The 14,988-nt window shown below is 32.0% G+C and overlaps 3 protein-coding genes across 3 annotated transcripts; all 3 read right to left on the bottom strand.

The window, feature by feature from the left end:
• Window positions 1-2,809: 2,809 nt before the first annotated feature.
• LOC18610125 (Peroxidase superfamily protein) lies at window positions 2,810-11,035 on the bottom strand. Its single transcript, XM_007045616.3, has 6 exons — window positions 11,009-11,035; window positions 10,489-10,562; window positions 5,730-5,895; window positions 5,431-5,622; window positions 5,163-5,328; window positions 2,810-3,444 (listed from the first exon to the last, which is right to left on the bottom strand). Exons 1-6 carry the CDS (start codon window positions 11,018-11,020, stop codon window positions 3,020-3,022), a joined length of 1,035 nt encoding a protein of 344 aa, XP_007045678.3. The 5' UTR covers window positions 11,021-11,035; the 3' UTR covers window positions 2,810-3,019.
• On the bottom strand, window positions 7,716-9,529 carry LOC18610127 (trigger factor). Its single transcript, XM_007045620.3, has 2 exons — window positions 9,380-9,529; window positions 7,716-8,785 (listed from the first exon to the last, which is right to left on the bottom strand). Exon 2 carries the CDS (start codon window positions 8,753-8,755, stop codon window positions 7,943-7,945), a length of 813 nt encoding a protein of 270 aa, XP_007045682.3. The 5' UTR covers window positions 8,756-8,785; window positions 9,380-9,529; the 3' UTR covers window positions 7,716-7,942.
• LOC18610126 (ceramide synthase 1 LOH3-like) lies at window positions 9,887-14,431 on the bottom strand. Its single transcript, XM_018116112.2, has 7 exons — window positions 14,119-14,431; window positions 12,451-12,680; window positions 12,135-12,290; window positions 11,851-12,036; window positions 11,009-11,193; window positions 10,489-10,562; window positions 9,887-10,229 (listed from the first exon to the last, which is right to left on the bottom strand). The coding sequence occupies exons 1-6, from the start codon at window positions 14,254-14,256 to the stop codon at window positions 10,531-10,533; spliced, it is 927 nt and encodes a 308-aa protein (XP_017971601.1). The 5' UTR covers window positions 14,257-14,431; the 3' UTR covers window positions 9,887-10,229; window positions 10,489-10,530.
• Window positions 14,432-14,988: the final 557 nt, after the last annotated feature.

Raw genomic sequence — 14,988 nt, forward strand, 5'->3', positions numbered from 1 at the left:
AAATTTGAGACAAATAAAATATTTAAATCTTAAATTAAGAAGATGCGAAACTTAATTGTTTAAAGTTCAAAAATGACCATTTTTGTTGAGGTTTATGATTTTATTGATGGTGTCAATTTGTCATTAATATATTTTTATTAGTTTAATATATATACTTTCATTTTTTATTAAGTGATAATTTTATTTTTTAATATGTATAATTTTAAATTACATAATAAAAAATAATTTTTGCTCTTTTGATAATATCGCCTTTCTTGTCTTGAGATTTGAGTAGAAACCTTCAAGTTGGATTAAATGTTAACTATTGTATAGTGTTTTATTAAAGGCAAAATGATAGATTTATGTGATAAAAATAATTTCTTTAAAATATGAAAAAGGTTTGTTTGTCTAATTACAATTATCTAGGAATAAGATGTCTCAAATATCTTTGATATATTTTGTTGGTGTCAATTGACAAATATTATACTCATTAATTTTTGAGTGATTTTTAAATATTTTTAATTAAATAGATATAAAAGTTTTTTTTTTAAATTGTAAATAACTTCATTTTATTCTTGAGAATTTTTAAAAACCATTTTCTCAAATGTAATGTTATTTGACCCTACACTTCCTTCCTTACGAAACAAAGTTTTATTGGATAATTTAAAGGTGACTTTCATAAATATATGACAAATCAACTTATTCATAAATATAATATTTAAAATTAAAATAATAAAATTTTGCAATCAAAGTGGACAAATATTAAAAACAAAAATGTTGGGTCAAAAGATTAAACTAATAAGATATTTGATGAGAATAACCAACAAATTTATATATATGATTAAAATTTTGTGATGCGATTTAATATATAAGATCCACAATTCATAATCAGATCTGTTGTATATAAAATTATAATTCATGATTGGTTTCTGTACATATACACAATAACGATCAATGTATTAAAAAATAAAAAAAAAATAATTGAGAGGATGCAAACCCATGCTAGATTTTTTTTTTTTTTTGGAAAGAAAACCCATGCAAGAGTTAGGCATATTAAATTGTTACATCGGCTTGTTAGATGATTGACTTTGAAAATAACCTTCTTTTTTTCAAAGCTCTAAACAGTATCAAATCGTTTTCATCACATCTATTAATTTTTATATTTGACTTAGAATTGTCTAATCTTAATGTAATAATGTACATAGGTTACCTTGGAGTCTTGAATTACCAAACTCGAAAACGACCAAATTTCTTTTTGAAGATTTTTTTTACCTTTAAATCAAAATTTTGTTTCGTCGGAATTCTTTCAATAATTTTATTCATCATCGATAATATTTAACTTCATCGTCAAATTTCATCCCTGAAAGTTTGATAGGAAAACATGAGATGAAAATGAAATTGAGTACTTAATTAATTAAATTTATAATGTAGGTCTAGTTGGCATTGAGTCACAACTTGTCTAATGAACATGTATGATTATTTTTTATATGAAATTAAATTTAAAAATAAAAAATAATAATCAAAATTAATATTTTATCATGTATATAACGTGAACGACATCTAGTATCCAAGTCAATTAAAATAAACCAAATAAACAAATCAATCAAAAAAAATATAATATTAAGTTTGACAAAATTTTATATAAAGTTCTTAAGGTAACTCTATAAGACCGAAACGCTACCCTCACATATTTTCATTTTTTAAATAATTCTTTTCAAAATTTGATACGATACTATTTTTAAATTGAAAAAGATTCGAATCTAATTTTTCGAGTTAGATATATACGTTTTGTCGTAGAATTAAGTATGATATATTTTTTTTATTAAATGTGTATATCTAGTCAAAATATTGTTGGTAAAAGAAACAAAAAACAAAGTCAATAATTACTAGAAGAAGTAAGAATTTAAGAAGTATAGGGGAAGAAAATATCACCACTGACAAACCTTGTTATATTTGGCATCACATTTTTCTTACTAAAATATCAAGCATCGAATTTAAAGCTATTAAACGTGTATAGACTTTTTTTTATCTGCCCAAATAAAAGAAAGAAAAAGGGGTTTATATGGACTTCATCAACGTTTACCATTTCAACATGCCCTATTTATTGCATTTGCGTAGAAAAAAGGACAAAAAAATCTTTTTTTTTTATATATAAACGTAACGACTAAACTCAAATTTAAAGTAAAAAATGAAAATATTATATAATAATGTAATTATGTTACATTACTAAAACATGTTAACCATTGACGAAGCCATGAGGAAGGGGGTGGCAAGTGGTGACGACTACCACCCCTCAATATTTAATTTTCTTTATTATTATATGTATAAAATTTTATATATAATATGATTACATTTATAATTACTCTTTAGCTATTCTCACATAAAATCATGAATTCGCTATTGATATCAGTATACCACGTCAACAACACGTGATATAAAAATAAGTAACGTTTTGACTAAATACAATTAATCGATCGTTAGTTATAAAGATGTATTTGACTCAAATTAAAAATATAAGAGTTTGATTAAAAGTAATAAAAAAATAAAAATTTATTAAACTTTAAAAATGTTATTGATTAAATAAGAGGGAACTTATGAATTGAATTTAAAATCTCTTTTTGGACATAGTTTTATACATGTGTACTTTATTCATATGTCACAAGATTATTATCTTCTTTTCAAAAAATTAATTTGATAGAATGTACAACACTTACGTTTATAAGTGTCACAACCCCTTACCGATTGAACGTGAGATTGAAGCACTCAGTCTATTTCTTCTTAAGAAGGGGTGTGACACATGCACCTAGCCAAAGAGGCTAAAGAGATCAAATTGCAGTAGGAAAACCACTTTGTTGCATAGTTGGTTTAAAATGAATCTTACATAAACGTTCAGTTTCCTTAAATTTCTTGGTACAAAGGAAACTTCAATTTCTTGACAAACTCGATGAAAACTGTAAATTAAAAACTTTTTATTTTGTTTCTTCTTTGGCACATGCAAACAATTACTACGTAATTCATCGAACAAATGCAGCTCTCTTTTTCAAGTGTTGACGAATCTGCAACTCTTCCTCACTTCACCACTCACAAAGCTATCCGAATTCACAATGTTTCCCATTTTCACCATCGAATCCGCGAATTGATTGAAGAAAGCAACAGGGTCCTCTGCGTATTTCTGGACAAGCTTCCTCGTTTCGATCCCCAACAAGCTGGAGTACATCTGTTGGTCCGAGTTGAGCAACCCGTTCCCTCTCAGCAGAGTATGGTAAAAGGAATTGTCGAAAAGATTTGGTGTGACATTGTCCATGGCTGTTACGTTGTTGTCTCCTGATCCGGTTTCAGGGCAAATGGATTTCAATTTGCTAAGGTATGAATTGGATAATGGATTCTTCCCTGAAGTTGCTTCGAAGTCCCCATAGATTCGAGCTCGAAAATTCACACAGCGTGCCATGCCAATGGTGTGAGCCCCTGCAAGTGGCATCCACCGAAACAACAAACAGGACAATGGAAAATCTAAGTCCCATAAAAGTCTCAACAATCCAATTATTTGGTTTTACACATACTTATGCAGAATTTGCTTTGAGATAATGAAAATTTTATATGAATAAAAGACCCTGAAAACATTAAAGAACTTTATATCTTGTGGTTCCAAAATATTTTTATTTTCTAATTTAGGATTTTTAATTGGGTTGAATTTGTTTTGGTCAGGCCCAGCCAAAAATAGAGGTCGGACCAGTCATAAACTTTTATAACCGAGCTCGCCCATGAGCCCGACAAGTATATATTTATTTATTTATTTAATGAGTAAAATATGTGAACAAAAATATTAAATCTTAACATATATTTCTTATTATATGTACTAAAATAAGTCCTTATTCTTTTATTGTTATTCAATTTAATCTCTGTATTTTTGTTTTGAGTCAAATAAGTTATTATAATTAATGATTGATTGATTTTCATTAGTTAAAATATTACTTGTTATTTTATACTTATATGACACTGACGTGACGTTCATATGGACAGTGAAAAATACCACATATTCATTTTATAATATTATGTTATTATTAAATATGATATATCAGTATATCATGCCATTATCAATTGTAACATTTCAACATGTTGCATCAGTGTTACGTGACATAAAATGACAAATGATATTTTGATTAAATCAACCATTAATCATAAGAACTAATTTGGCTCAAAATAAAAATATAAAAATTTATTTAACTTAAAATAAAAATATAGAGACTTGATCGAACATAATAAAAAATAATTTTTTTAATTTTTTAAATAATTTAAATTTTTTTAAATATTATATCAACAATATAAAAATAAAATCTTAAAATAAACTCCAAGCCAACCAGCAATTTTCTTTGAATTTACTCATTATTTGGAGGTGTCGAGGCCATCCAAATATTTGGTAGGTTTATACTGATGGCATGATCCATTAACACTATTTTAAAAATAAAAAAGTAATTTATATGGTTAAATACATTTTCTAAACCATAATATATAAGTGCTTTGACTCATTATTATATTTATAATAATAATAATAAAGCAAGTTCCAATCTCTCTTTTAAATCATTTCTTTTTACTTAAATTCCTATCTAACCCCCTTACTTCCAAACCTAAATTTCTTGTATTTGTCTTTTTTTTTAACTTCTGTCCAATCTTATTTCGTCTTTCATACAAATCTCACTTCATTACTTTCCCCTATAAACTCTTATCTTTTTTTTTTTTTTGGGTTTAAAATTTTGAATATATCAATAATAATTTTTATCCATTTTATTCTCGAGAAAATATGTTTATGATTTGAATTTAATATTTCTAAAGTTAAGTTACTTAGCTTGAAATTAAAAGATAATTATCTGTATTTAAGCTTATTTTACACAAATAGAGTTATGTATGTTAATTATAAAAACTTATTAATTCAAGTGATAAGGATATTCACCGAAATTTGAATAAAGATTTTTTTTATTTGAAAAAAGATGATTCGAATCTTACTTTTTAAAAAGAGAAATCATGCACTAGTTAAATGCTCGAATCTCGAATATAATTTGAATAAAGATTTTAGATTCGAGTAGTAATATTTTTATTCATTAAAAAATATAATATAGCTTGAAACAGGAGCCATGGAGAACTAAACACAAGAGAGGATATTAGGAAAGATTCTAGGAATAGCTTACCAGAAAGAGCCACCATGTCAGTCACTGAGAGGCCTTGGTAAAGAAATTTTGATATAATACTGAGAAGACCCTCAGTAGCAGCAGGAAGGTTTTCCAGGGCAAGACCATAGCTAGCAGTTTTTGAATCCTTTCTTCCCACTGGTACATCCCAGTAAGGTCCACCAACCTGCAAAGAATTAGACCAAAACACAAATAAGACTAACTCAAGCATTAAGACTGTTAAAGTGTTGTAGGCTTTTGATTTGTACAAATCAATGTTGATTTTTACCAGAATCACAGCATCTCTGGCAGCAATGGTGAGGATATCAGCACAAGAAACAATGCCAGGACACTCTGATTCAAGCTTGTTCTTAATCCTGTCAATGATTCTGTATCCTTTAAGGGAGTTTACATTTGGAGAAGCTTTCTTTTCTCCTTCCAAGTTAATTGTGTCATCAAGCAAAACTGACCCATCACAACCCTGCACAAACCATATTCATAATAATAAATGTAAATTCTTTTTTTGGGATTTTTCCTCCAAACTAATTTTGAGCAATACATATGCATTGATATTTGTCTCGGATTCACCTGAACAAAACAATCGTGGAAATGTAGTCGAACAATCAAGGCTGCATTGCGAGGATCAGAGAGCACTTGACACTCCATTTCTGTCCTCACAATCTCAAACACAGTCGGACATGTAGATTTGTAGTAATCCAATGTCAAGCGAGGTTCACTTGCCAAACTGGCAGAGCTGAAAACGGAGATACAGACCAGAACCATGAAACATTTCACACTGCTCAGAGAAGGGTAATGCCCCATTCTTTTGCTACTATGCATAAGCTGTTCTCGAATGAATGGATGGGGAAATGGGTGGGACTGTAAGATATTTAAGGGAAAAAGAAGGTGGAAATTCTGAAAGCTTTTCCTTGTGCATAACCGTTTGAGTATTAGTAAAAATATATGTGTAATTAGTCAAGAGAGGATGCAACTAATGTTGGCCTGGTTGGTGGATGCTCTCAAACCAAAAACTATAACTTAGACACAGATTCAATGACGTAAATCTTATATTTAAATAAATTTCTTGAAAAGGTTTTTGGGCGAGCCACCAAACCATAAACAGATAACAGCAAATGTTTCACTGCTTTTTCAGTTGTTTAACTTTCAAACAAGTTGCAGCCTCCTCCTCTTACTTATCTAGCAAGTTGAAGCCTTGGGGGGAAAAGGACAAGTCTCTGACTAAAGGGTCGTTAATAATCTATATTAAACCAAAGGAAAACATGTGATTATCTAATCGTTTTGGTATCTGTTATAAAACATAGACTTAATTAGTTGAACATATTAGGTTAAACCAATGCCTTCAATATTGATGAAGTTCCACCTGACAATTTGGAATTCAGCTCACTGCTTGACGCTCTTAACTTGAAGAACAAGAACAATGAAATAGCATATACTCTTTCTTGTATTTTCATTCTTCAGTTGCTTTTCCAGGGGGATAAAAAAAATCTAGATGCACAATTGTGATCTTGATTCTTGAAGTGCAAGAGATTAGTGAATCACGTGTCAAAAGAAGTTGATTTAATGCAGACTTCTCATTCAAAATTTGACTTTGTCATCCACGTATTCCAGTATTACAAGAATGCTGGGGTGCTAGATGTGTCTCAATGGTTCCTTTCAGAAGCAACTGAACCATGCACGCCCCTCTTCGCCTTTCAGCCCGTTATCCAGTCTTTCTAGTCTGCCTTTCGCCGACATCAAAAGCAATTGCCACAAACAGAATGACTTCCATAAGTCAGACCTAACAAAGACTTTGGCAGTGCTCCTGTAAGAGGAGGTCCTTAAGCTATGTTGTCTATGTTTTTTTAACTAATTATTATTATATATACAAGAGGAAAATCTACGAATTCACTGGGGAAGGGGTGGCTTGGGTTCGAACCAACCCAAGCCTGCATGCCTAGACTATCAATTATATGATCTATTGCAAGGGCTTAGAACTGCTTTGTGATCACAATTGCATAACCCTTTGTACAAGACATAACTTCTTCAACTCAAGTTCAGAAACGGGAGATCAATCCTTGGATGATGAGCATAGCTCATTTATCATCTCATCCTTAAAGGAATAGTTATTGTAAATCATTATGCAAAACACAATTCCTCCAGGCAAAAGACCTTATTCTCTAGATGCCAACAGGCGCTTTCGGCTTATTGTCAAAACCTGTTTTCTGTGCTTGCAAGACAAAATTGGAAGAGACATGCACAGAGTACTCAAATAAGACAATATTCCATCTAGAGGTTCCAAAACAAGCAAGACCATCCAAGGTATCATTATTAATGCCAGGGACATGGGCTAAATCTTAGGTGATAACGTCAAGACCAACATATAATGTCATGGAACAAAAGGATATACAATTAGCAAGGTTTAGAGTGACAGAGACTAGAAATGATAATTCCAGTAAATATGCAAGCAGATTTTAACTTCCTATGACATGTAAAGCAGGATAACTGCTGTCAATATGGGTGAGATTGGTTTAATGTAATTCTGAATCACATCAGTTATAACATGCAAGACAAAGGTCAAACAGGAGCAAGTTCAGAGGCTTCTTATAAGTTCAACTTAAAAGAAATGGCAAAACCCAGCAGACAAATTAGTGAATTACTCTCATGCACCTCTTCCAAGAAAAATATACAGCAGAACAACATGTCAAAAAGAGAGAAATGTTAAGAAAGGAATAAAACATAAAACTATCTCTCTTCTTCTTCTTCATTTTTGTGTGAGTGGGCGAATGCATAAATGTAGTTCACTAAGTGTACAATTCGGTATCATAAGGCTGATGCCTAATTCGATTGAACCTTGCATATTGATCCTGCACCACTCCCTTTAAGCTCAAGTCCAAGCTAGGAAGTACATTCCTTTGCAGTAGAGATCTAATTAGAGTCACAACAGAACTACCAAATTCAGGCCATGAAACACACAACGTCCCCTTTATGTTCTTCAATTGGCAACGACTCAACAGAGCAGCAGCCAAGCCATCAATCATGCTACCAGATGGAAAATAGTCTAAACCCTTTAGCAGTGAGAAGTCTACATTGCCACCACCTGATCCTTTTCTTTCTGCTAATGTCTCCAGCTTAAAAGCATATGTTTCATCTGGTGAGAGCTTGCCCCTGAAGTTTGAGCTCTGAATTGAATCCAATATCAGAACCCTCTCAGGAACAATATCCTCACCTATCAGCAACCTTGCAACAAAGTGAGATCTCTCTGCAGAGACACCATGTTGAACTGACACAAGGAGAGTAGAATTGTCCTCATCATTAAGCGAATAGATGTTGCAGGTTTTGTCTCCTAGAGAGGGTTCAACAGAGATGCCAGAGAAAGGGATCTCAGGTAGGATAAAACTTCCAATTAAGGTCTTAGTTGACAAATGGTGGAAGATATACAAAGATGGAGATGATAATGCGATGACAAGGAGAGATGGACGAAGGGGCTTATCAGGCTTAGGATTAGAGAGTACAAGGAATGGCAACGGGAGAGATGGGGATGGAGGTATAAAGTTGTTAAGATCTTCCTGGAAGAATCTTGAAGGCGGGGGAATTTCGGTTATGACATCTTCCATTCTTACAATTTAAAAATCAAGTTTCACACACTGCCAAATAAAGAAAACAGAAACATTATCAGCATTAATCGCAAAAGTGCACGAGATTGATAATAAAAATTCAAATTCGCTACAAAGATCAATAATGTCTGATCATCAAAAAGTATTCCTATTTACAATAACAATCTATGAATATAATCTTTTGGGCATTTCCCAAAAGAAAGGATAGTCCAAGGATCAACAAAATTTCTATAGTACTAATCACTCAACCAGTAAAAAAATCAGAAAATAAAAATGGGTTACTTCCATAACTAACCCTGAAGGTAACCTTCACCTCATACAGTCATTAAATCACACTTTGTTCCCCTCATTCAAAGAAACCCAATTTTCCTTCCGTCCTTTTCTCAAATATTTCACATGCATAACCTGGAAGTTAAGGACTTGATGCATCTAAACAAGAAATCTGTCCAACAATAACTGCACTGATTTGTTTCATGTTCAGAGTTCAGACCCATAAATAAAGCAAAGAATTCTAAAAAATTGAGCTGCACGCAATAAAAATCAAGAACTAATACATGAAAAAAAACAAGCAGAAGATCTTGTTTGGGGTTTTGATGAAAAAGTAGCAGAAGCAAAGGGACTTACCGGTAAGTAGAGAGCGACGTCGTTGGGAAGAGGCGGTCAGTGTCTCCCCGTATATCTTCCAACTCGAAAGCTGAAAATTGCTGGTGACCCTTTGGGCGAGCTACTAGTATTTCCTTTTCCTTTTTTTTTTTTTCATTTTTTATTTTTATTTTTCTTTTGGGCTTTGTTATTTCTCCTCCTCCCCAGCTCAGATGACCGCTGGCCCAGCCCAAAATAGAATTATCGACGAGGTTCTTGCTTTTAATTTTAATTACATAAATTGCTCAAGAAATTTTAAATAAATTATTTTTTTGTTACGTTTGAACTCTTGCATTTTTATTTTAAATTAAATTAATTTTTATACTTAACAGCTGATTGACTAACTGATATTAATACAAGACAAAGTCCCCATTTGCAGTAGAGCTTTTGCTGACGCTGGTCGGTAAAGGGACTTTGTATAAATATATACCAGAATTCAAGATCCAACCTGCCAGGGTACTTAAGCGTCAAATTTCAACCCCCAGGTCATAACAATGAAGTAATTTTTCTGTTATTTACTTGAAAGGCAAAGAATCATTGGCTTGCAGGTAAAAGAATTCTGAACTCAACTTGGCTGCAGAGTTCCTTTTTGAGATGGTGAATTACAGTTTCATGGTAAACGTGTTTTCTCACAACAAATTACTGGTGAGGCAGCAGACCTAGACCCAACATTGTGATCTGAAGAGGACCCAAAGCCTGACATCAACAATCAACAACTAAACTACTCTTCAAAATGCTTCTGTACCTCATCTCGAAATTACAAGGAAAATGCGAGTATTTCATTCAGCTTAAAAGAATATCAATGTGTAAACCGATGGGGGCTGTTCGCCATCTGCAAAAACATATGACAAGAGACCTTTCTATCAGTTTGAGGGCAAATGGACGCTATCAGTTTACAGAGAAAGAAGACAAAGAAACTAAAGTGAAAACTAAAACTTTGCACAAGAGCGTTTGTAGTCACTTGTGGTGCACTTAACCAAAGAGGACTTTCTATGATGTTTCTAAATAGAACCGAGTCTGGAGGTCTATGACTGATTCTACTAAATCAAATTGATGAGTTCTATGAGGTTTTCAAATAAAAGTAAGATTACCTTTTCATAAGTCCTGTTAATGCAGAATTCCTCCTTTCCAGATCAATCTTCATGCTCATCTTCACCTTCAGAATCTGCATAAATTAATAAAAGGTCAAAATGAAAAGTAAAGATAAAACAGTCAGCTATGTAGTTAAAAGGAAAGCCACTTGAAAGCACATTCTAGAGGGATTTAAAATGAAAATATGCATGAACAATGGTATGAAGCTCTTTTTACAGCATTAATTTTTTTATAAAGTTATTTACAAATGAGCAAAAAATTGTGCACTATCCTAAGGTTGGAAAATGTGACATTCATTATCATTTATCAATCAGGATCTAAGCCAGTTGACGTAAAGATATAAATAGTAAATTCATATTTAGCTTGTTCAGAAATACTTATTGAAATTCATTTATCACTCTTTCTATAGTTCATCTGTGCACTTAAATACAATCACATCCATGTGAAAAAATATTTTCGATGGTGCATCTATGTACTTACATGCAGTTACATCCATGTGACAAAATATGCTTTACTTACCCGATCTGACATCTTCACTAAGTTTGCCTCTGGATTTGATTTGTTTGACTAGCATTCTATACATTAGTGCCCACCAATAAATATGAAGAACAAGCAGGCAAAATAGAAGTGTGTTGAACAGATAATAACAAAATGGTCCATCCACTGGATGCTTTTCCTTGTCCAATGTCTGAACAACTTCAAAACTGCAATAGAAGAGGGACATAAGATTAATAAAAAGAACAAAATTAAAAATATAATTTAAATCAATTTTTATTCTCCAGATTATATGAGAACCAGAAGGCAAACTTAGCATTTCTTTTTTCTTACAAAAAAGGACCAGTTTCCATCAAAATGTCACCACTCCTGAAATGATTTGTATAAAACTAAAGAAATAAATCCTTATGTATACTGAAGCTGAAACCAAAAGGATCCATCAGTAACCACATATCAGGGGAGAAAGGGTTAAAACTTTCAAGGGGCAGAAACATGGAGCTCAATGCACATGATACTGAATTCTTTATTAAGTATATTTTGAGTATTATAAGATTTCCTAATTTTGATTAAAATATTATAAATTTCACAGTACCAGGACTAATCCAATTAGAGGGCTTAAAGTGTGTGAACTGAAAAAACCCAGAAAAGTATTTCTTTTTCTTGTGACCGAGAGCATAAACATTGCTGCTTACTGCACCACAGTCAGCCACTATCATTTGTGTAAGCATAACTTTTTTTATTAGTTGCTTTTCTCCACCCTTAAATGTAGTGCTATCTGTACGGACATGGGTGTGATTCTGCAGTGCTTAAGAAGAAACTCATAAATTTCGGTAGCCAATATATATCAGGCATGAACTTATACAAACCTTGTACTCCAAAGGACCCAGAATGGGTAGTACATGAGACGCAGTAAGATCCAAGACAAAACAAAAATAATAAATGCAAAGCTAGCAATTGTTTCAGCACCACTGTACTTGGCCATCTTCCCTACCTCCAGAAATACATCACTAGCATCATGAATAGCTAAAACAACCGAACCAACACGGGCAAATCTGCAAGCAACTGGCATGAGAACAGAAACAACTATCCTGCAAAATTTTTTAATCTATGAGTCTAACTTATGTATAGGAAAGAACCTGTCAGAGCATACCTAAATATGTAAGATAGCACAATGAGGATGGCAGTTGCAACATGATGACCCATTGAGACCCCAAAGTCAGAACGCCTTGTTTCCCAGAAGATCAAAGCAAATATAGAGTATGTATAAAATCCACCAGCATACATATAAAGTCCCCTTAATTTCAATCTGGAAAAGAAGTACAATAGTTAGTCTTTGAGTTAATAAAGCTGCACTTCTCATGTCTTTGGCCTTTGATTGTATAATAAATGCAAGAATATATTTATGCCAACATTGATATTTAAATCAAACAGCAGCAAATATATTACATATTGTTGATGAATCTTACTTAATTTTTTGATCAGGCCAGACCTGATCTCCAGGCCCTACCCAGAAGTATTTTGTATTCTTGAACCAAGGCTCATTATAAGTTACAAAGAGAGCCAGAATTTCGGCTGACAGATAATAAATGCATTTCCAAGCTGACTCCTTAAATTTTCTAATCTTCTTCCTTCTCTCATCTGTATTGACATTCATCATCTGGTGCCCCTTTCCAAAAATCATTCGGCTTCCAACTTTCTGAAACCATGTAAAATATTTTCAGAAAATGAATAAACTGTTAGGATGAAAGACAGTGACAGAAAAATAGAGAGAGGAAACAAGGAGAGGAACGACCAAACTAGCTAAAGATAAATAGGACTACATCACATAATTGACATCTTGAAATCCAATATGCCAAATTTGGACTACGTTTCCCCTCAACATTCAAGACAACCACTTCAACATGGGAAGAATGAAAAGGGGCAGCTTTCTACTTCTTAATTTATGCTTATGGTTTTATCTTAGCAACTACGATATGAACTTTATCCACACTAAAAGATCACCTTAGTTTGATTTATTTCAAGTCATTTAGCAAGCAAAATACAGTAAACTGTCTCCCTATAACAGTGAAAATTTCCAATTTCAAACTTAAATGATAAATACCTGTATATCAACATGGACATAGTACTTACATACATAGAAATAATCTTAAAACAAATCTTTAAATAGCACTAAGCAAGCCCACACACAATGAAGTCACAACTAATAGGAGGATGCCAGTGTTTCAATGTCTGCCCAAGAAAGCAAGAGCATTAAGGTTTTTGTAGCAAAGAAGGTAAATTCAAAAAGTTCCAGAAATTGGTAAAAAGTCTCCAGATGTCTGTGAATAACTCATAACCGTATAAGACTCAAGGCAAATTCTCAATCAATTATAAAATATGTCCAAACAACAACCTGGGCTGAAGCTTTACCAATAAGAAGTGCCATGTCAAAACAATGGCAAGACACTTATATATAGGCTCAAAGGAGAGAAAAACTCAAGAAAACAAAAGAAAGACCTACATTTAGTCATCCTAGGGAATGAGACTACATTTAGTCCAAACTGCCCAAGATAATACAGGGACCAATCTTAGACTTCGACAAATGCAGCCATTTCAAAACCAATGCATTAACATAAGCAAGAACAATGTGATCAAGTCCAATTTAAATGAATTCCATAACTGAAGTGTAATGCAAATAGAAAAATTGCTCAACATACTCTCCATATTATAATCTTTATCAATTCCAAAATTTTCGATTAAATACACTTCAACTCTATACCTTATTCATTTTAAATATCAGTAACCACAAAAAATAACTAAAAGACAGTGGAACCAGGATCTGATTCCAAAACCCAAATTGAATTCTTTTCACCATCACTCATAGCATTATATCAACCTCCTCACGAAGCATAAAAGTACATGTAATACCATTTACATGCAGCAAGCAACTACCAGCACCATAAACACATTAAAAAAAAAACCACGAATCTTATATCAGCCAATCCTATAATCACAAAAACAACCCATCAAAACAATTCAACAAACGGCTAAAAGACAAAACATTAAAATAACAAAAATTTCAAAAACTCAAGAAGAAAATCAAAACTCCAATCAAAATTATCATAAAAACAGATAAAAAAGATAAAACCAAGTACCTCAAAGACGAATCTATCGAGAAAGAAGCGGACAGAGGGGAAAAACAGGGCAAAGAGAGGAAGAACAATGAAATCTTCATAAGCAGGGTAAGCTTCTTGTTCGCAATTGATCGATTTGACATATTGGATCAAACCCATTTTTTCCTCGCTCCCAAGCTTTGATTTTTGATCCAAAAATTTTCTCAGGAAACAATCAGGAAGAAAGGGTGTGGATCACATCCACAGGAACACAGAGTCCACGGCTTCTCTGTTTCCTTTTTTAATTTCTTTTGTGTGTCCCTTTTAGTGAATAAAGTAGAAAGTATGCTTTCGTTAAGCCCAAAAGCAAATAATAAATGAATCCAAGAATATATTTATTAGCGGTCTTATAATTCACACTGGTTTTCTTAGATTCTCTAAATTGCCACTCCTTTTTCGGTTCACCATTTTGCCCTTTCTGTTGAAATTGCCCATCTCAAAATCATGCATATAATAATAATAACAATAATGATAATAAGAATAATAATAATAATATTATTATTATTATTATTAGTATTATTATTCATCATACATCAGAAGCTATCTATTGATTATTGTGTATTATTTTGAATAATAATTATGGAGAAATTTTTATAAAATTTAAAATTAAATTTTATAAAATGTAAAATAAAAAATATGATATAATAACTATGTATATTTTAAAAAATAAGAGTAATGGTGAGTAGGGTATGTTAATTTTGAAATAGAGATAATATTATTTTTAAAGAAAATCTTTGAATTATTTAAAAAATAAATAAATAAATTTTTATTTTTTATTACGTTTAATTAAAATTTTACATTTTCATTTTGAGACGAGTATGTCTTTTATAACTAATAATTGATTAACTGTTT

This window comes from Theobroma cacao, chromosome 2 (assembly GCF_053813885.1).
Source record: "Theobroma cacao isolate CCN51 chromosome 2, ASM5381388v1, whole genome shotgun sequence".
NCBI classification, from domain to species: Eukaryota; Viridiplantae; Streptophyta; class Magnoliopsida; order Malvales; family Malvaceae; genus Theobroma; species Theobroma cacao.